This window comes from Phyllostomus discolor, chromosome 3 (assembly GCF_004126475.2).
Source record: "Phyllostomus discolor isolate MPI-MPIP mPhyDis1 chromosome 3, mPhyDis1.pri.v3, whole genome shotgun sequence".
Taxonomy (NCBI): domain Eukaryota; kingdom Metazoa; phylum Chordata; class Mammalia; order Chiroptera; family Phyllostomidae; genus Phyllostomus; species Phyllostomus discolor.
In genome coordinates this window covers 73,237,684-73,261,347 of record NC_040905.2, presented here as the reverse complement: position 1 = coordinate 73,261,347, position 23,664 = coordinate 73,237,684, and the positions used below count along the sequence as shown (strand labels likewise).

Here is a 23,664-nt window from a genome sequence, read left to right as displayed (position 1 = left end):
CTCTTTCTTTCTCCTTCCCTTCCCCTCTGTCTAAAAATAAAATAAATACAATCTTAAAAAAAGACCCAAACCAACAAAACGTGTAACAGCCAGCACTGATTTATTCAGCACATGTTTCTAAAGGGTACAGAACACAACTCCAGTTTGAGCTGAAGGAGGAAGGGAGGAGTAGGAAATGATGAGAAAATATGGTAGATGCCCTAGGGCCTAGGGCATTAGTCATTAATGAACCTAATGAAGAGATCCTGGTAGTGGTCTATCCAATAACCATTCTCACATTCTCTTTTACTGACAGAAACCAAATATCATTCAGGATGACAATCCTAGCTTAAAACACATGCACACCCCACCTCTTGATTCTGCACGCTTGGGTTAGCCATGTGACATAGGTCTGGCCAATGAAACATAATTAGAATTCAATGAATGGGGTTTCCCAGAAAATTATATCCTTAATAAATGTCAGCAGACTCTACGGGCATAACTTTAATCCTCACCCCTCCTCCTGCCTGGTAGGTACACAAAGGCCATGTTTGGAGAAGCAGGCACAATCTTGAGACCTTAAGAAAAGTCACAGGCTAAGGATGGCAGACCTGAAAGGTAAAAGGGCTCACCTGACCCGATGGACCAAATCATGAGTCCTGGACTACCAGCCCTGAAACTTGTTCATAAGAAAAATTAGGCTCTCTCCTGAAGCCAATGTAGTAAGGTTCTGCTATATGTAGTCAAAGGCAATCTGAAGTGAAACACTATACACACAAGAAGTAATACTGGGTAACGTAGGGAGACCAACAAGTACCAAAGACTTAATATTGATCTTTAAAGGAAGGTAACACCGAATGCAAGATGATTCTGCTAAAGCACGTGCACAGTCTGTCCTGAAAGTATCCAGCCACATTATGTAAAGAAGAGACATTTACTGAAGAAGATACAAGAAACACTGTACGTAGGACAATGATGCCTCAGTTCCCTTCAAAGTAGGCACCTTGGGACCTCACACAGTTCTCCCAGCCATCTCTTCCACTGTTCAAAACATTGCAAAAATCCTTTCTTGGAATCACCATGAGCTGCCTCATCATACAAACATTTTCCTTAATCTCATCGAAGGTCTGAAATCTCTTCCCTTTCAAAGGTGATTTTAGTCTTTAGAATTCCCAGATCAGCTTCTAGTTCTTGTACTGTCAGTGGCCAATCTTTGTTGATTGCAGCCCATATCTGTTCAACATTCTAAAGTATTCTGCTTATTACAGGTCTTCCAGAATGTGGATCACTTTCAACAGTTTCTCAGCCATCTTTGAAGCATGTATACCATACTTGTATTTGTGCTGCACACATTGCATCACCCCTCAAAACCTTTTGAATCATCCAAATAGATTCTGTGGAGGAATGTTCAAACTTAACACAAAATTTGATGCAGATTCATTGCTTTGTTTGCTCATTCTGAGCATGACGACCACACAGTACACAAGTTCACTCAGCAGTGTTTACCACCCCCACTGACTAGTACAGTGAAGTTATCATTGCTCACACATGTGCATTCCAGTCCACTCTCCTTGGCTGCCAGGTTACATCTATGTTATGTAAACCGTTCTCATTATATTAATAACACCTGGACTTTTTCCAGACAGACTTCATATTTTCCCATAAAGATTCATCACTATAAGCAAACTTTCCCTTAAAGGGTTGCTTATTTTTAATTATGTCCTTTACTTAACTGCCTATCAGATGCTACTTATAACTTCTTTCCCATCATTTTCATCTCTCCATCTCAACTAGTTATCAATTCAGCAAACATGTTCTATGTGCCAAACACTTCTTCCTTATTTCACTTAACTATTCACATCTTCTTTAATTCAAACATGTCCTCTGCATTTTCTCCATAGAAACTGAAAGACATATTTCATTAAACCTTAAGCTAGAACTTCAAAATGTATCAATCCCATATTACATTTATTATAAAAAGAAACACTAATTTGGCATCTTTTTAAAACTTTATATAGACTTTTGTGAATACAGAATATTTGACCAATTCATTAATAGTTATTGTCTCTTAAAATATTTGCTCACATGATAAAGCTGAGACACATATCTTCCAATGCAATGTCTACTTCATATGCTCCTGGCACATATTACTAGATTACTTTCCTGAAAGACCGCTAGGTATGTCATGGTAGAATGATTAATGAGACCCAGCCCATAACTTCATTGGATTTGTAGGACATCTCTTCAAAGGAACATTATAATAAGTGGGACAACAGTGAGTAAACACATAGTTCCATGGGAGCATACAAGAATGACAGCTTGCCCTGACTCAAAGATATCACGGGAAGGTTCCAGAGAATGTAACATCTAAGTTGAGTCCCAAAGGATACCAGGAATGAATCAGGAAGGCTGGGGCTGGGGCTGGAGGGTAGGTGGGGTGGTTAATGTTGTTTTTTGCTTAGCAGCAAAGTCTAGGTGTGAGAGAGAACACAGCATGTCAGAATTGATAGGAGAAGGACTGAAGCATACGGTGTCCTCTACCTCTTTCAGATACTACATTTATCTGAAGCTACACATCCACGTTACTGTTAGTAAACCACCATTGCCTTACACAAGTTCTGCCAAAACTGGATGGGCACTTCTACTTTCACTTTGGTATTACAACGATTATTTGGTATTCAGTTTGGTCTTATAACAAATGTACATTTGTTGTATAGTTGTTGTATATTTGTTGGTATTACAACAAATATACATTTTACAATGTATATTTCTTTCTTATATATATTTAAAATTAGGAACCTCAGCATTATATTTTCTTTTAAGATTTTATTTATTTATTTTTAGGGATTGGGGAAGGGAGGGAGAAAGAGAGGGTAAGAAACATCTATGTGCAAGAGAAACATCGACTGGTTGTCTCTCACACACCCTCAACCTGGGATCTGGTTGTAACCCAGGCATGGGCCCTGACCGGGAATCAAATCAGTAACCTCTTGATTTGCAGGACAATGCCCAAACCACTGAGCCATACCACTCAGGGCATGGATTTCACAATGTCTATTTCTAATGCCTTCTACTTTTTGACTCATGTATCAGTCAGCTGAGTTGACTTTATTAAGAAAATTCTGAAAGAGTACCTTTCATAGGTTTTATTTAAAAATGTGTTTTTGTTGCCTTCATATATGAAAGATAAATTTGAGTATAAAATGATTTCAATACTTCATATTCTTCTCATCACAGAGAAGAAACCTAAGTCAGTCTAGCTTTTGTTCCATATTATACAACATTTGTCTTTTTACCTGGTACTCTGACAATGCATCCTCATTTTAATTGAGTTAAGTTACCCAGATGTACTATGGGTGATTCTCTTTTCATTTATATTACCAGAACTTAGCCCTTTTCACCTATAAACCAAGACCTTCTCAGCTGCAAAAACTTTTAATTATATCTTTGACCACTGCCTCTGCTCCATTTTTTTGTTTCCCTAAATAAAATCTATAATTCTTTTAACAAACTGATGGTCACCTGATCACCAGGGAGGGGGTTTGGGAAATAAATGAAAAAGGCAAAAGGCATCAGAAGTACAAATTGCCAGTTACAAAAATGGTAACAAGGATATAAAGTGCAGCATAAAGAATAAAGTCAATAATATTGTAATAACTATGTATGGGGCCAGGTGGGTATGAGAGATCAAGATGATCATAAGGTATTTAATTGACTAAACACTATGCGGTACACCTGAAACTAACATAATATTGTATGTCTTCTGTAATTGAAAAATAAATATAAAAAAGAAAATCTATAATTCTTTTGTTGAAGTCCTATAATCTTCTTTCCTATTGTTACCACTTGTGTTCCTTTTCTCTGCATTCTTGAAAAGTATCTCATGGGTTTTATTTTTTTTTAAATCCATGTCAGTGATACACTCTTTCACAATGTCAGCTACACTCTTCAGAATCACTAATGACCGTGTTCTGTCACAGCCCAGCCCCGACAATCTTTCCTTACTGAACTCCTCCCATTTTTCACAACATCTTGTCTTCTTTTCACTTCGGACTTTTGCTTTCTGCTTCATACTACTTAGAGATCATGACTCAGACATTTTGAGAATTCCGAAGAGGTTTCATTAAAATTTTTTTCTGGTATCTGTAATAAATCATTTTTAAGGGGTAAGTTGTTCTTCTGAGTCTTCATGTTACTCCTATTTTTGTCATTCCATACAGCTTTGTCATGGTTTCCTATGATAACTTTCCCTTTACTTACCCTCACAGAAGTAATATCCACCCTATGAATGCTAAAGGTACCCTTGGTCTTTCTTTGAGTATTGGCAGAAGTCTCTCTCTTGTCAAGAGTCAGCTAATTTGACATACATTTGTGGTACCAGATATTTGCCAGGGGACTCAAAAGCAAACAAGTTTCCTACCCTCAAAGAGGTAATTTTTAGCAAGGGCAATGGACAAAAATAAATAAATACAACTAGATTGTTAACAATGCCTGAAGGATGTACAGAAGATGCAGTAATGGAGAAAGGAGTGAATGAATAGTAAGTTCACATGCACAGATGCAACCTGACTGCAAGCTCTCAAAAGGCTACCATCCAAGGTGGCTGTGCCTGAAGTATTCAATCTTCTGTATCAGCCCTGGTGCTCTGAACAAATGGAGGGCTTGTCTTCAACAAAGGAATATCATGGTATTCTTTTGGCCCATGCTTCCATCAATAGTAATTTCCTTGACTGGACACTTTCCAAGAGCAATGTTCTACCCTAAGTTCCCATTTGTTCCTGCCTATTTCATTTCTGGCAGATTTAGTCTCTAAATTGGTTGCAAATTACAGACATAGTGGAAGCCCTCTTATCAATATGATTATGGCTGGTAATAGATTTGTTAACTGAAATAATTCAAGTTGATTTGAAAGCAAAAGTTAAAGTAGGATATGCAAGTATACATGATGTCCTATTTTAACTTTACCATAAAACATACAAATGTGTGTAGCATTTCCCAATGCACTGATGATATAAGATCAAAGCTTCTTCTTTGACTGTGGGACTGCTATATTTTCTGCTCAATGATATGTGTGCTAAATCATCTATGGTTTCCAGCTTGGGTTTTTCTAAAGTTGACCATTAACTGAAACACTTAAAAACTGTTAAGCAATCTTGGGTAAAGGCTGGTTCTACATCTTTATGATTTCATCCCAAATTTTGCAGGCATCTTGTCAATATTTATCAGTGATTCACCTTTGCTGAAAATTTCTGAAATACTAAACATCATATATATACAGGGTGGGGCAAAAGTAAGTTAATAGTTGTTTATATGGAAAATAATACAATAATTAATAAATAATATAAGAATAAACTTTATATTTCACATACAACTGTAAACCTACTTTTGCACCACCTGTATATAGAAAACATTTTTGCACAATACATCAGTGTAATAAAAATTAAATTGTGAGAGAAAAATAACAGAACAACTGACCTGAGAATAAATAATTGATTCATAATGATTACACGGGTGAACTGAAATACTGCAGAGAGAGAAGTACGCCAGCCTCCTAGCTGGCAGGCTGTCAGCACCAGGGTAGGAAGGGTGCCACAGGCACAGAAAAGGAGTGGAAAATACAGTTAATTAATTGGTCAAATAGGTAGAAATTAGTTAATAGAGACCTTATGCAGCAAGGAGAAAAAGAAAAAAATAGCTACCTATTTGCTAAACAGCCTTAAAAGGTAGCAGCTTCCCTGCAGAAAAATATTTGCCCATTTTTCTATTTGGTAACATCCTAGAATTTTAAGACCTTGGGGGTAAACACTATCAAGGAATATCAAGGAAAAGGAATCAATCTCCATACATGCTTTTAGAGACCTCTGTGTTGGTTTTATTTCTAACTATTTATCATTGGTCAGTGAGTGATGGCATTTTTCAGACCATTTCAATCAGCTTTGTACTTATTGAATATCTTAGATTGTGGCAATAGGTTGACTGTCAAACCAAGGTTTTGGTGCTCCTCTGATTATTCATCATCTTCTATGTTTTCATGAGTTTTAACAGGAGATTGAGCGAATCAGTCTCAGGGTACCTAGTTCACCATCATATAAAATGGAAGTGTCAACTTTTTAAAAATATGTATGTTCTAGGTGTTATTTCATCTAAGTCAATGTAAGGTTGAAATACTAATTCAGGAATTAATGCTCATCATTCCTAATGTTGTAAAATAAATGGAAATGTTCAGGGCAGGGAGAATATTGTGGGAAAGGTGGAGTCACTAATTGGACCCTTTAGGGAAATACTGGACCTTTATATTTCCCTGAAAAATCAGGCAAAATGCAAGCCTGTGAATGACTGATTTATAATAGCAAACACCAGATATGATTATTTTATATTGCTACCCAGACACAATGGTTCCAAAACTAGTTCCAACCACTAATCGAAGAAGTTGAAACATAAAAAAAAACTAATTTATAATGTTGAAGGTAATTCTAATTTCATAAGAAAATTTTGCTTTTTTCAATAATGTACTGTATTCTACTTGGTCTTTTGGGTAAAACATCCTTTCTAAAAATATCCCAGGTTATGGACAGGCTTAAACATGTTTCTGGATGGATAATCAGAGAATTAGTCAATCTGTATCTTGAAAAAGTCAAAGTTAACAGAACAGAACTCAGATGGAACACGGGTGAAAATACACAAACACTTTCCATGAGCAGTTAATATTAACAGGAAAGTATCTCAGAGGAGAGTGTAGGAACTCATCTTCCAAGTCCAGTAATGAGTATTAATTAATAAATGGACTATGCTATTAACACCCAGAGAGACCTAGACTAGAATAGCTCAGGTTTTGTTTTGTTTTTTTAAGAGTGTCCAGTACTGTCAATTAAAAAATCCCTCATTACAAGAAAGTTCTAAACTAGCTTTAAAAGGAAAGGACATTTCAGCAGCTCTGGAATAACAGAACCAGGGAAGGGTCCACAGCATCAAATCCTAGTCATATCGTGTATTCTATTCTTACCTTGAATTCCCTTGGGATAATTTTAAAATGCAGCCCACCATTTCTTAGAAGAAATTCTCAGTCTTCCTGACTTTATGCACTTATTTTTCCACTATCTAATGTGCAGACATTCCTATACTCATTGTCTAGTGCATGACAAGATTTGAACTGAAACCATGACAATCGATGAGCAGCAAGCAGAGTTCTCATACTTGTTACTGCTGCTAACACTTTCCCATCTCCCTCAAGGAAAATAGCCAAGCACAAGGCAAGCTCCCCCTCAGCCTTTACAGTTCTTTCATTAGACTCCAGTTTCTCACACTAGAGCCAACTTGGCTCAAGGAGTGGAATCTCAGTTCAGTCACTGAGCTACAACTGCTTCCACCACGTCTGCATTGTAACAAATAATACTGCCAAAATCTGAGTGGTTAGAATTCTGTTTTCCCAGAAATTTCATTTCTAAACAATAAAAATAAGGCTGTGAGCTTGGCTTCTTCACTTAAAATTCAAGTTTAAACAACTGGCAGAGATATCAGATATTTGTTAGATACATTCTGACCTGTGTATACACTGATACCATGGTGACCACTGACGAAATGATCTAAAGCCCTGAATCTCAATACAGTGATAATTACTGCCAGAAGAACTGTCCGTGATAACAATACTGAGAAACAGAAAATGTAGAATCATCAAATATTCTAAGTCAACAACAAAGTCTTATGTGTAAAAACCCATCAGACAAAGTCAACTCATTTGGATATTTGGGAATATCTTTTGAACTCACTTACTTTGAAGAGCCCCCATGAATGCAATCTCAACAAAGTTAATTCTATAAGAATGCTATGATGCTGGGATGTAATCTAAAATTTGTCAGGTCTCACGGTATGAAACTCCAAAATGTCAAATGAGCAGTTGTCCCAATGCTGAGGAAATTCAAAGTTCTACTGAATTTAATTGATTTTTACTTGTAGTACTACTTAGTGTATTAGAAAGTCTTCTGGCATCCAACCTCTAAATGTTAGATGAAAGAATATATATAATACCATATTTTCTTGGGAGCATTTCACATTTTCATACAGAATACAAACAATGTTCTATGCATACCTGGTGCCTGAAGTTTAATATTCTCTTTAGTAAATAATTAAATGTATTTCAACCAATCTATTGAATTGTTATTATGTTGAATATAATACCATAGGCATGGTGGTAGGAAAAAATAAAAGAAAATAGTTTCCACCCTCAAGGAGTTTGTAACATAGCAGGATTAACTTCAAATAATTTTACTGGCAGAAATAAGCTGACATCAATTCCCAGCTATATGAGTGAGCCATTTTGAACTTGATTTAAATGAAAATTTTGGGCTGAAACTTAGGGCACCTTGAGAGACGGGTGAGTTTATTTTATTTTGCACATGGGAAGTTTATGAACTGTGGTGACCAGTGGGTGAACTACAGTGGATAGTCTCCAAAAATGAAGTGCTATTATTCCCTTTGCTTCCTGGGCATACTCTTCACATTGAGTAATGGAGAGTAATTCCCCGCCCCCTGAATGTTGGTTGACCTTTGTTACTTGCATGACTAATAGAATGTAGTAGAAATGACCTTCTAGGACTCCTGAGGCTAGGTACTGAGAGAAGCCTTGCCATTTCCACCACGTAATTTTCTCAGAGTTCTGCTTCAGGCAGATTCCTCTGACGATGACATGTAATGTATCACAAGCATATAGAAACTGAAGACAAAAAGACCAGAAGCCATTGCAGGAGTTCAAGCAAAACATCAAGAATGGCTTAAACAAGAAGGTAATAAGAAGAGAGGAGACGATGAATGCCAGAGATGGTTAAAGGTAAAATCCCAAAGATTCTCCAGTTGATGAAACTATGGAATAAAACAAGACAGAAGTGAAAGTGGGTTGTGGGGTTTCAGAACCTAGAGAATGAAAAAGGAATAAAGCTATTAATCAAGATTGGGATCTAAAAGGAAAACACAAATGGAAAATAAAAAGGAAATTGAATTAAAGATGCTGGGAGACCACTGATGGAGAACCATTCAATAAATAAATGGCAATGGGGATACGGAGCACCTTTTCTGGAATGAAGTACTATTTTTTCTATCCAGTTGATGTTCTGAAGTCACCCAAGCCTAGAAAACACTAATTTCCTTTCTGTCTACACATAGTTAATGGTTTCTTCTCCACTTAATCACTTCTTTTTCTGGCCCAAAGAAAAACACCTAAGATTCCTTACCAATAATTACCTTACTAAAAATTAAAAGACTTAAAGGTTAATTTGTAATAGGTGATTTGAATTACATTTTTCTCAAACTAAAAGAGTTTCTACTTGAAAAAATAAATTTTCAGGCTTCCCTGCTTGTGCTATGGTGGTGGCATTCATTCCCGCCCTGCCTGAGCAGACAGAATACTAAAGACGAAAATCTCTTCTCCTGTCACTGACTTCATTGTCCTCCGAGTCCCTAAACTTGTAAGTCTTTGTATCAAGGTTTTTTTTGTTTTTTTTTTTACAGTTGGTTTCCCGAGGCAATCATGATATATAGAGAAACAAATATCTTTTGTACATTTAAGGGTTATTTAAGGCTAGACAATTTGTGACTTGTTCACAGTGCCCTACTTTTCATTCTTAATTGTATCTTCTTTCTATACATACACTATATAGTTCATGTAAGATTGTGAATTAAATTAGTATTTTACATCACTATGGATTATGGACTGCTTTCAAAATACAAACTAAGTTACAGTAGATTATGGCTATACTTTGGCTATATCAGCTTTGCCAACAACATGATCAAATTCATTTACATGTATTATTTAAATCACAGGGGTTTAGATCAGTGTTTCTCAATCTTTTTTACATCATAACTTCCTTAAACACACCTTTTACATTCTTCCTATACTATTTTAACATTACACATAAAAGGGATGTCAGCCCTCACTGGTGTGACTCAGTGGCTTGAGCACAGGCCTGCGTAGCAAAGGGACACGATCCAATTCCTAGTCTGGGGCACATGCCTGGGTTGCAATCCAGCTCCCCAGTGCAAGGTGCACAAGAGGCAACCACACATTGATGATCCTTCTCTTTCTCCCACCCTTCCCCTCTAAAAAAAAGGGGGGGGGAGGGGGTTTGTCTGTTATGTGCTAGTATGTACTATATCTGTGTATTATGTATTAAAAAGAGTAAGTTTTTTCCTAAACCACCAAGAACCTACTGGGACAGACATCTTCCCACTGAAAATGCATGCTTTATTCAGAGTAGTAATTAGTTGCTCATGTAAGAAAAATACTTGTAATCAAAATAACAATAAGCCTTAGAGCATCATAAAATATGATGAAATATATAAAAAAAATCTCATGGTCACATTTCTGAAACTTCCCACTTGGAAGAATGAGAAGTGTAGACAATTATTTAACTTTCAGTACCTACTAAATAACACCAACATCATTTTTCCATTCTTTACTAATTTTACTGAGAGATCAGTAACTCAGATCATTTGTGGCTAACAAGTAAAACATAGATGTTAAAACTAAAAATATAAGTAGTTCTATTCATGAGGCTCTAGAAGTACAAAGTGGATAATAAAGATAAAAATAAGAATCTGATAACAATAAGTATTCCCAATTCACTTAGCTATGGAAATAGTAACATTGACATTTGTTAGAAAAGAACTGTGAGGAAATAATATTAAGATGAAAAACACAATTTAAACTATTTAAAAGGAAATATCGAAAGTGATCATTTTACTAATAGCCTCAAAAATTTATGTTTATCTATAACTGTAACTCCTCAATATTGAAATTCAAAACTGTGCTTATTCTTAATTAATACAGCCATATGTCCTAACTTTCTTCCTCCAGCATAAGTAAGTCTAAAGTCTCAATTACTACTAGGTAGGGCGAGGACAGCAGGAGGGAAGGAGACCACAGGGTGCAACTCTTCCTCTAACCCACTGTGGTCTCCCCCCATCTCATCCCACCACCCGGACATGCACCTACAAAAAATCTAACAGGTAAGGACGAAATGTAAATTACTTATAGCAAACATTAAGTCATTCTTATAGTCAGCAAAAGCAAAGATCTTTCCCCACCAAAATACAGAAAGGGAAAAAAGTTAATAGATAAGAGGATTATTAGACCTAAAACCAAATAGGTTTAATGGAAGTTTATTAGGGATACAATAATTAAGGAAGAGCCATATAACCCCAAATGCATCAAAACACATTTTAAGACAAAGAAAACATTTTGTAATTTTATAACTAATTTTTCTTTCAGTATCATTATTCTTTTCATCCTGTGACTTGGCAATCTGAAGCAAGGCTTCTAACTTAAAGCTTAAACTTTTTTTTCAAGTTAATCCCATCTTTTTCTGACCAAAAGAAAATGATGTAAGATTTCTTTAGTATTCTGTGATACTTTAGTATTACTAAAGAACACCTACCTTCTTATTTTAAGGTATGAGCAATATATTAAGTCGCCACCTACTAAAGAAAGGCAGCTAAGTCTTTAGTCTATTCTTAACTGGAATCTCAACCTACTAACAACTGTAAATTTTCTGTAATACTTTGATTCCATTTATACTTAAATAACTTTAATAAAGAATACCCAGTTAAGCCCTGGCTGGTGTAGCTCAGTGGATTGAGCATGGGCTGTGAACCAAAGGAACCACTGCTGGTTCAATTCCCAGTCAGGGCACATGCCTGGGTTGCAGGCCAGGTGTCCAGTGGGGGGCACACGAGAGGCGGCCACACCAGAGGCAGCCACACATTGATTTCTCTCTCTCTCCTCCGTCCCTTCCCCTTTCTCTAAAAATAAACAAATAAAATATTTTTTTAAAAAAGAATACCTAGTTAAAACCATGAATTATTCTTTACAACTATTTATTTATCCTATAATTTGTAAGAGATATTAAATCTCTCAATTTAAATAGTAAATTAACCTTTTAATAATTAATAGTAAAACTTAAATGCTAGTAAGTTACATTATAAAAGAGTAAGTTAAACAGTAATAATTTAAATAGTAAAAGTTATATTACATAAATATTCTACATATCTGGATATACTTGGTACTAACTGATGGATGTGTGCTCATTAAAAAAAGACGACTTGGTTAAATGCCAATAAAAACATAAAACATTTCTTTGTAAATCAGAGGCAGCCACCAATTAAATGTCCCATTTTTAGGTCAATTAAATGCCTTTCCCCTTTACATTAACAGAAGTCAATAGTGTTAAAATTAGGTACTTTGACTAGCACAATATACTTAGAAACTTATCTCCTAATAATAATTAAGTTCCTTTCTTCATTTAAAAATAGGGATTAATCAAAATAAACAAAAAGTTAAGAAAGAATATAATATCAAAATAATCAGTATGAAAAACACAAGGTAATTTTTATCATAAAGCTATATATTTACCATCTCATGCCCAATATGTGCTAACTGTTCACACTGAATGTGACATAGTCATGAGAGAAAATCCACTTCTTCAGAATTTTTTAAATTAATAAATTGATTAAATAAAATACCACCTTAAAATATAAGCTGACTAGAGAAAAGAATCATGAAAGCCAGAGAAGTAAAGACAACAAAGTAGAAAAAGTATATGAGAAATGTAGTATTTACCTTGGCTCCGCACCCAGCTTTATTATATTTTTTTGTGGCAGAGAACTTTGTGATTTTTGTTTTGATTCCTATAAAAATGAACAGAAGTTTTTATTTTACTTTCAAAACAAGTTTTAAAATTATCTATATATTAGTATCTTGCAAAAATCTTGAAAAGGGCAAAATAGGATTTAAAAAATCCTCTTTCCAGCTACATAATGCCCATTAAAGTTCAAAATAAATAATTCTATGTGTATGCTTGTATATTGGGTCTGTCCAGGAAGTACCGGCCAAGTAATATGAAAAATAGAGACATTTATTGAAGATACAAGATACAGGAAACATTGTACATAGGACAGTGACAACTCAGTCCCCTTCAAAGTAGGTACCTTGGGACCTTACACAGTTCTCCCAATCACCATCAGCTGCCCTGACATATTTTCCTAAATCTCTTCAATGGTCTGAAATCTATTCCCTTCAAAGGTGATTTTAGTTTTGGGAAAAGCCAGAAGTCACAAGGCACCAAATCTGGGGTTAGGGGGCAGCGTGGGTGATTTAATGTTTCACCAAAATACTCTGCACGACACGTGATACATGAGTGGACATACTGTCTTGATGAAGCTGCCAACCACCAGATGCCCACAGCTGCAGCCTTCTGAACCATCCAAATAGTTTCTGCAGAGGAATGTTCAAGCTTAAGGCAAAATATGTTGCAGATTTGTTGCTTTACTTGCTCGGTCACTTTGAATGAGACGTGCAGTACACGTGCTCACTCAATGGTGTCTAATACCCCCACTGACTAGTATAGTGAAGTCATCATTGTTCACACATACACATTCCAGTCCACTTTCCTTGGCTGCCAGGTTACATTTATGTCATGCAAACAGTTCTAGTTATGTTATAACAATGGCTGGACTTTTTCCGGACAGACCTCCTATACAAAAGTGACTAGAGTCCATATGGGTAGTTCCAATTAGGAACTAAATAAATCTAGTTCTAAAGATAATTTTGCAAAAGGTTTACTACTTTACTTTTGTATCCTATGTTTCATATTCTTAAGAAATATGTCTATTTACTGTATTTTTTACCTTAATATGAAAAGGTATAATCATGATTTGATTGTAAGCATCAATATATGAAAATATTTGATTCCACATGTGTAAACTTAAATTACATATAAATGCCAAAGTCTATCATTCACAATAGATTCTAATGACACATAAATTACAAAATATCCAAGTGCCCAAGTGGAAGTATAAAGAGGGTGGCAATCAAACATTTTTTCAACTGTTCTGCTGCAGGAGAGCATTTTCTTCCTTTCAGAGTACGTTCTATTAGCTCATCAGATTCCATTAACAGCACTAAACAAGGTAGATATTATCATCACATATTACAGATAGTTGAAGGAGGGCTCATGGATATTATAACTCTTTCAAGGCCCATATAACCAGGCGCAGATTGAGGCTAACAGCTAGTGTCCTCAATCCTCAATCACCTCTACTGTTACGCATATCCCAGCAATGCCCATAGCACTCATGGACTTAGCCTAAAACCAGAAGACAATTTAGGATTATTCAAATGGAATTTTAGCAAAAGCAGACTAAGGATTTATAGAAGTTCAAATATCAAGGGTCTTTCGATTAATGCCAGCAAAACAGTTATTTATAATGTCTAGTTACCTTACATTATCATCTTAATAAGAATGTTCTAAAGTCTGTATATTTCACATACATTGAAATGCTATTTTATTTTTCATGCTTAGATTTAGTCAGAACAAAATACACATCATAAGTCAAATACAAGCAAACAGGAAAGAAGAACACACATGCAATTTATATAAAGTAATGCAAATTATTTAAAATAATGTACAAAAAATTATTTTTCATGTCTTTACACTAAGTTTCTTGCCTCCTTTTCAGATCTGAGAACAAAAGCATCAACACATTTTTATAATGAACATTAAGAGATATCAACTAACCATTTCCAGGACAATAACAGAAGTGTAAGATTCGTACGACTGTTTGTCCTTCAAAAGAAGAAGTAGTGCAGAATATCCAATTATCATCTTCAAATTCATTAACGAATGAAAGAGTCTGTGAACGAAAAAGTTTGCCAGTCTGAGAAGTAATTTAAAAATCAGTATATATTTTCAATTTCTTTAATAATGGTCAAGCCACCATTACCTTCACCCTGTATCCGCAAAGTGAAACTGAGAATGAACCTATAATGAATTGGCTCTTTTTTTGCCCCCAACTAAGTACTTAGAAGAAAAAAAAAAGGTTAATCAAAAGATAACACTGATCAGAATTTATTTAAAACAGAAAACTTCTGGACATGCCTGAATCACATAAACTTATTCAAACTACCTATATAGTGTACCTATACTTTCTATGACTATCGTAACCAAATAAAAGAATATCCAACATGTTTACCCCAACAGCTTTTTGTAGCAATGATCTGATATTTCACTTTTGAAAAATCTTTAACAAGCACTGAAACAGCAAAAGAAGACATGAGATTAATTCTTACTCAAAAAAATTCAATTCAATCCATATACACACTTCAAAAAACTCAAATTCCTGAAGAATTCAAATAGGTATTCTGTTAAATTTAGTTTCAAGTTATTCTTAAAAAAACTAGAAAAAAGACAATTTTTTACAGATTTGGAAAATGAAATTGTCTTTGTCCTTCTTACTCATCTCTGTCATTGAACTTATTAACTGTATTCAAACTGTAAATTTTATGTATTAACTACGTTAGTGTATTAACTGTATTTTAATGTCTGAGGAACCAAAGGATGTTTACAAATCAACTGATGCAAAATCAATTCTGGAATATAATCTCAGTTTACTGCTAGTTATTGCTGAAGCACTACATATGAGAATAAAAACTTGCTTGAAGTTTCAAGTTCAGTTTTATTGTTTTAAGTATTTATAGAGTAGGTATTCCGAAGTAAACTCATTTTGGAGAAATTTGTAGAGAAACTTCACTAGTAATGTTTTTAATTAACTAGCAGACTCAATCTATTTTTTTATACAGTGATTATAGTATCTTCTCAAGCACAGGAAGCTAATATTTGGATCTGTGCATTAAATACATTTTTGTTGGCATTCAACAACAAAAAATTAGAAAAGTTAGAAATAACTTATTTTTACAGAGCATTAAGATTACCTTCAAATATATGTGATCATGATCAAGTTATTAGTCAAATGCATTTACATGGCAAATCTGTAACTACAGCATTAAAATCTCACAGATTTGACTTCAGGCCATCATGCAGCTAAATTTCTCCTTCTATTCAAATGTTACCTAGATGGCAGCAAGTATTCTCACCAGAGTAAGACTATAAATGAATACAATTCAGTTATGGACACAAGTCCCTCAATCTATGTTTATTTTTATGATCTATGTGGTTATCTTTATTAGGCTGTCTGAACCTACAAAATAAGAGTCATGTTCTACATCAGCTAGAACCTTATATGCATTACAGCATATTAAAGTGTCCTAACTAAACTGAGTGAATGCCAAGAATCAATGTTTGTATCCTAAAGGAACACACGCAGTCTTTTTTGTACTTAAAATTTTTCTTTCTTCAACCAAATTATTGGTATAAAATTGATTAATACAATTATTAGGTTTCAGGTGTACGATAATATAATACATCACCCGTATATTTATTATTACACTGTGTGCTCAAATCATGCAAATCAAGACCTCACACCTGTTAAAATGGCCATTATTAACAAGTCAAATAACAACAAGCGTTGGAGAGGTTGTGGAGAAAAAGGATCCCTTGTTCACTGCTGGGGGGATTGTAACATGATACAGCCATTAGGAAGAACAGGATGGAGGTTCCTCAACAAATTTAGAGTTACCATGTTGCACAGCAACTCCTCTTCTGTCTATCTACCTAAAAATTTTGAAACCATTTATCTGCAAAGATATATATTCACCCCTATGTTCACTGCAGCATTATTCATGGGGGCCCAGACATAGTAACATGCAGTTTTCTAATGAAATGAGCACTACAGACTAGACAGAATTCCCCAAACACTTTCTCATGATGTACAAAGCTTTGTTTAAAGTGAAAGAAAACTAAACATAGTAAATAAATTTAAGAAACACTGATACAACAAAATTTTAAATATTTCAGCACTTAAAATCAATGTGGGATTTCTGAGAGCCTCCAATTTCCTAACATGTCCTCACCCTGTTATTATGGAGCAGTTCATGGAACCAATTAGGAATCAGTTTTCTAGTTTGTTATCATTGCTGTTTCAAGGAGGTTTTATCTTGCTTGTCATACCAAGTTTGATCTGTATATTTGGACCCTCACACTCAACTCTTTGTTCATTTTTTCTCCTACTTATTTTAATCGCAATTTGACAAATACTAAATCTTTCTGTAACTGACCTCATTACCATTTCTTCTTCTATTCCACACAGCCCCTTTATTCACTTTTAAGCTGAACATCTATTATAAACGCTGCCCCAGTCTAATTATTTTTTATGCCATGAAATAGAATTAACCTCCAAATATGCCATGATGTATGTACCATGATGTATGATGCCTTCTTCCTCTCCAGTTTATAATTATATAAACATTCAATCTACTGTTGAGAGTATGACTCTTAAAAGTCATCCTTAGATGGCAGAAGAGAAAGCTAAAAGGGATTGTCATATGTGAACTGGTGACTTGCAGCCTTATTTGATACAGCATGAAAATAAGTAGGATACGATTTATTCTGTTTTGAGTTGCAATTACTAGCAGTCAAATGCAATACTTAACTCAAGACACTTCTTCATAGGGATATATCTACTAACAACGGAATAAACAGTAGTCAACAGTCCAAAAACAAGAGGACATCAAAGACTAGCTGCCTCTGTTTATAATTATCTTACTTTGAAATGTAAAACTTAAAATATGTGTGATAATGACTTGATAATTGTTTACAACTTTCCAATGAAGTGTGAAGTGCTCGCAAAGCAAATGTACAAATGTCAAGTTCAATTTGAGAATTATTGTTTTTTCCTCCTCGAAGATGCAATTTTGTTCAGGGACATTTTTATAAGCAAAAAGTAATACCAAACACACAGAAGATATAATGACAGGCCTTCTGGGAAGGTGATGAGACAGAAAATGTTCTATAGCAAAAACTCAATGACCTGTATCCAAATCTCTTTCAACATGGCAGCCACAAAGAGGGAGACAGCAGGCCATGCAGGAGAATGACTTCTCTTTTTCCTCTTAGAAACTCTGGCCTGATTCTAAGCAGCCTTACGTTTAAACTCTCAATATACCAAGTAGACAGGAACAAGTCAAAAAGAATGGAAAATCTGACTTTACTTTCAAAAATCCTAGAGGCAACCACCAAAAATTGTTTTCTGTGGGAGAAATACCAAGACCATTATCATCCAGTGAGTGTTTTCCACTTTAAGTTCAGCTTAAACCTCAAGATGGGTACCAAATAAATACACCACAAGAAAACTGAGAAGGTGTTCAAGATACTACCCTTCATATAGTTTTAAAGGACTCAGGTTAACTAATGGAACCTCAAGAATATTTTCCCCCAAATTTCTAGAAAGGCAGTCAAAATATTCTAACAAAATTTAATTGATACTTACTACAATTAGTAAAATAAGCCGTGTATCAATTTTTATATAAAAATGAGATTCACTTTAAATCTATACTATTGTATAAGAAAATTAGAGCATTTTTTAAATGATTTTAAAATATTATCAAAGCATCCAATTGTTGATACCAAAAAAAAAAAATCTGGAAGAAATAATCATCTAAACTATAGTGAAACAATCAGCAAAACTTCCCCAGTGTAAGAATCTCCTCTGCACTGATCCTAATAAATGGTAACCCAAACTCTAGCACGATGATGGAAATCTTACAAAAGATAAACCTTTCTATAATTGGGAAGCACTGTTTACAAAAATCTTCTGTTTTCTGAGCCAAAGCTTGCACTCATTGTTTCTAATTCTGCAATATAAAAATTTTTAACTGTCCTTCTACTCCTTCATCTACCTAACAGACCGGCAAAATGCTGAAAATGGCTTTGATATCAATACCCAGACCATCCCTTCTCATTCTAGTTCCTTATATCATTCATGTATGACAATGTTTCTTCTACTTGCTGGCTATGCTTCTAGGTTTATTCTTTTTCGTCAATGTCCCTCTAAATAAGTAAGGTATTAGAGAACTGGAAATGAAATAGAATGAAATTAAATCTCTATACAATGAAGTGTAGCTCTTTATCTTCCTGGTTTATAACTAGTATTTTGATACAGATCCTGAGTTAAGAAGGTACCTCATGGTACTTTGGAGAAAATAGGATCAGTTTTATAATAATGTTTTACTACTCCATTTGTAATAAAGTGCAATAAAAAGTTGAGACAGCTAGAACTAATTTGTCAACAAATTATTTGAAAAATTCTTAAAAAATTGGTGCTGTTTTTCTACAGAAATATTCTAAGGAATATTATTATTAACATGGCTTGACAGACATTACGGACCTTATCAAAAGATATAAGCTTATGACCCAAAACTGTAAAAGATTTGGTTTTCAGGTAACTTTTCAATCATTGTATTACCTGGTACCATAGTCCACAACCACCCAATCTTTCGCAGTTCCTGTGATAGCATCATGATGTTGAAACAGCCCTATATTCCTTCTGGCTTCTGTAAGCATTGCGTAATAGGATGATGAAAGAAATCCGTTTATCTTGTATTTCTGAGCTTGTTGCAGGGCAAAATAGTACAGAATTTCAGCGGACCTGATTGCATAAAAGTCATTAATTTTTACTTGAAAACAATCATTTTAGTTTACTATTTAAAATATATGGCATTGACACATTTTCAAATGTGGTGAGTAAAAATCCATAATTTTAGTACAATTTATAAGTAATTGGTAATAAACAATTCTATAAAACCCCCAAGGTATCTAGCTAATAAATCTAAATTCTTCATCATCAAAGAACATCATTGCTATATTTATACAAAGGGCTCAGGTTCTAGATGGTTCTGGAAAGAAGCCAGTACCTACTGGCAGCAACACAGGCTTATTTATGTATAACATAGAGAAAAAATATCTCAACACAGCAGTAACAACTAGAGAAATGTTTCTTTCCTTTTTCTCTCCAAGAGCAGTGAAGACGTTTGCCATGAACTTCAACTACAGAAAGCCATTTACTCTCTCGAGTGTATATTAGGAGGGGAGGTATTCCCCTCCCCTCCTAATGTACAGCCACATGAGTGGGACACTAACAGTAAAGGGGAAGCGAAAAAATGATAGCTTGATAGCTCAGTGACAAGAGCGAGTCTAAAGGCTGAATAGTAACATACAACTACAAAGAATTTAATAATACAAACTGAAAAATGATAAAACATAATGCTGTCTTTTCTCATTTATTTTAAAGAATAAAACATGTTAGCTTTCAGAATAGCTTTTGAGCCAAAATATGGGATTTATAATTTTCATCTTTTTTTTCCATCAGATGATATGATTATGGATAGGGGCATAAAAAGTTCTTTAAGAAGAGCCATGACTTGATGGAGTAAAAAATTTTAAGAAGGTTCTTTATCCAAAACATGTTAAGGACAATGGAGAGAAAAATCAAGGTAGCTTGCCAATGTATTAAGGTATCAGGAAAAAGGAGAGATTTGCAGTGCTTTTTAAAAAAGTAAATTCCTTTAAATAATTGAAATAATGAAAAGATACTAAATAATCTCCACTTTTAAATTCTAACCCTTCTGAAATGTACAGTGTAAGAATCACTAAATTTAAATTAATAAATTGTACATATATGTTCATACATATACTCAACATATATTCCTGGTTTTGGAAATGTAAGAAAGTGGACTTTAAGAATATTTATTCTCTATACTTTCCTATTTTAATAAATTTTTTACAAGTGAGCATAAGGATGAAATACCACTATTATCAGACAATAAACTTATTCTCAAATACATTAATTATATTATGAAATTCACAATTATTTTTTGTTGTTTTATTTTATTTATTTTTATTATAATTTATTTATCGTCGCCTGACACTTTTTCATTGATATTAGAGAGAGGGGAAGGGAGAGAAAGAAGCATCACTGGTTGCCTCCTGTATGTGCCCAGACGCACCCAAATGGGGGAGTGAACCCACTAACTTTCAATTATGGATGACACTCCAACCGAGCCACACCAGTCAGGGTATGTATTTTTGTTGTTTATTTTAAAGCAGCAGAATTTTCAAATTATAGTACCCATAGTAACTGCTTCACCTTAAATGTGTTCAATATATATTAAAATTGAACCAACATTCATAACTCTTTGCCACAAAAAAAAACTTGACACTTAAAAATCATTCAGTGGTCCAAAAGAATCTCTACATTATTTAACACTGGCTTTGTTTTTATCAGACAATTCAGAATAACATAACAGATAACTAATATTCTATTATTTGATAAAATGCATAAACCTTTATAATATATATTATTTTATTACGAATACAATAATAATGTATTCATCTGGGCCCTGGCTGGTATGCCTCAGTGGACTGAGTGCTGGCCTGTGAACAAAGGGTCACTGGTTCGATTCCCAGTCAGGGCACATGCCTGGTTTGCAGGCCAGGTTCCTAGTAGAGAGTGCATGAGAGGCAACCACACATTGATGTTTCTCTCCCTCTCTTTCTCCCTCCCTTCCCTTCTGTCTAAAAATAAATAAAATCTTTAAAAAAAATAATGAATTCATCGGGCATATTTGTGAATATCTAAAAACAGTCAAAAAAGGTTAGCCTTTTGTAATAATGATAACAGTAGCACAACAGTAAAATAATAAAAAAAAATATACTTTTATACCAAAGTACAGCTTTTTAAGAAATTCATGTTTCTTAAAAAAGGCTTTCCAAACTGTACTGTTTCTACTAGTGCATAGAGGAGGGTGGAATATAACTTTTTGCTTTTAATGCTGAGATTCGTCATGAAAATTAATCATCATGAATTCATGATTTGAACTGAACTGAAAATGAATCCATCATGAAAATTAATAGTTGTCCTGGGCTATACATACATATGAATCCCTGGGGTGATTTATCTTTATCAAAAACGAGACTCAGTTACTTAAAACTGTACTCTGCACTGTGATAGCCACCAGCTACATGTGACTACTTACATTTGAATTAATTAAAATTAAATGAAATTCACCCAGTTCTTCAGTCACACTGGTCACATTTCATGCTCAATAGTTACATGTGGCTAGTGGCTGCCACACTAACCAGTGCAGAAATGGAATATTTCTGTCACCGCAGAGTGTTCTGTTGGGCAGTGATTGAAAGCTCTACTGGATAATGCCAGTATACAGTGTTTGTATGTTTTCTATTGACTTTTCTGTCTTTCTCACATCAGGTCCCCCCCACCCCCCTGCCTCCATCAGTTCTCATCTCTTATAAGTTTTGTTCTTCTAAGCAGAAAATCACACTTATAGAAATGTGTTTCAAATAAATAAATAAGAACTGAGACGAAGCCTCTAAAGTTCTCCCATCTACAAAATACATTCGTTTTAGAGTATGTATTTTGAGGCCCACATTTTGGCTACTGACAGGCCCTATTTGCTCCTTTTGACACATGCTCCTGTTTCCCATAATTCAGGTAGATTACTGACCTGCAGACACATGTGGCAGTGTCACTGAATAGTATCACGGTGTTCCAATAATACAGGCAATTAGTTAGAAAAATACAAAACACAGGATTTACCTCCCAGAAAAACTAATTATATAAACTGCTTTGCGTTCCAGATATAAACCCATGTAATAATTTGATTATGCTTCAAAGACACAGCTCTGATTTCATTAAAATTTCACAATTACATTAAACACATCCTGGCACTCCATAAATGTTGTACATTACACAAAACTCTACAAAAAGGCTATGACAACATAAAAGACATGAATAACTACATGCAGCTATTGGAAGGTAAATGTACCTTAAATGGGATTCCAATATTCTGTCCATTCGTTTGTAAAAAGGTCTGGATGTAAAGTAGCCACTCCAGTAATGATCATCCCGGTCAGCGTAAGTAAAAAAATCTCCACTCAGCACAGGAAACATCGACTGGCTATTCTTTCTGCTAGATGCATCTTCTTTATCCAGAGCATCAAAATAATCTGATAAAGTCCCAAACTGTATCTAGTTTAAAAACAAAAAAAGGCTGTACTTCAATTACTCATAGTTACCTTAAAATTACTTTTGCACTAAAATGTAAAGTTACTAATAAATGTTTAAGATAAGCTTCCAAGTAAAGATGAGTACGTGCCTCAGATTTAACAAAACTCAAAAGCAGGGGGAAATACTCAGTGACACTTACTTGCATCTAGTCCCAAATTAAACTAAGAGAAAACTTGCATGCTTAAGCAGTTAGAGGAAGAGTTACGTAGATTTTCAAATTTGTGGCTCTAAAAACTCCTCACACACCTGTAGAATTTCAAAATGTTCAATAATCAGGGCATGGAATAATTCAGAGATGAAAGAAAGATGGGGGAAATATTCCAAAAAAGGACATAAATATTCCAGAAGTCTGAAATAATAAGTTTTATTAGTCATTAAGTACTTTCATATGTCATATGCACATACCCTACTCTGCTCTCCTCTTCCCCTCAGTATGTGTTCCTGTAAGGCAGAAGGGAGAAACCTCAAGCACAGCAGGTCACTTTTTTTAAAAATGGACTTTCTCTATGGGCAGGTGACAGTGAATAGAGAGGTAAAACACAAAGACTAACATGCTGACTGCTCAAATGAATAGGTGTTTCTGATTAATGATTCAGATTCCCAGTACATAAATCCATTTTTATAAGAACTATTTTACTAATCAAAAGAAAAAAGAAACCTTATGCCAGACCTTATAAATAAATATTAAAACAGTGTTTTTAGAAATAAACAGAGAATTCAACAGGGAATGTGTTCCTTTTAATAAAAAGGATGCTAACTTTCGCTGTTTCCCATTTTATACACACACACACACACACACACATATATTATTAAAAGCCATTTTGACTCAGTGTGGCAGAAAAATTATTAAAAGTAGTTCTAAAAAGTGAGTAGCACACT

At 34.5% G+C, this 23,664-nt stretch overlaps 1 protein-coding gene across 1 annotated transcript in view; it reads right to left on the bottom strand.

Annotated features, from left to right (window-relative positions):
* MAN2A1 (mannosidase alpha class 2A member 1) overlaps positions 1-23,664 on the bottom strand; it is a 163,249-nt gene that overhangs the window by 59,015 nt on the left and 80,570 nt on the right. Inside the window, exons 9-12 of the mRNA XM_028510212.2 lie at positions 22,544-22,746; positions 19,165-19,347; positions 14,544-14,658; positions 12,587-12,654 (exon numbers count right to left, since the gene is read on the bottom strand). Of these exons, the coding sequence (XP_028366013.1) occupies positions 12,587-12,654; positions 14,544-14,658; positions 19,165-19,347; positions 22,544-22,746 (569 nt within the window). The remainder of the gene's footprint in view (positions 1-12,586; positions 12,655-14,543; positions 14,659-19,164; positions 19,348-22,543; positions 22,747-23,664) is intronic.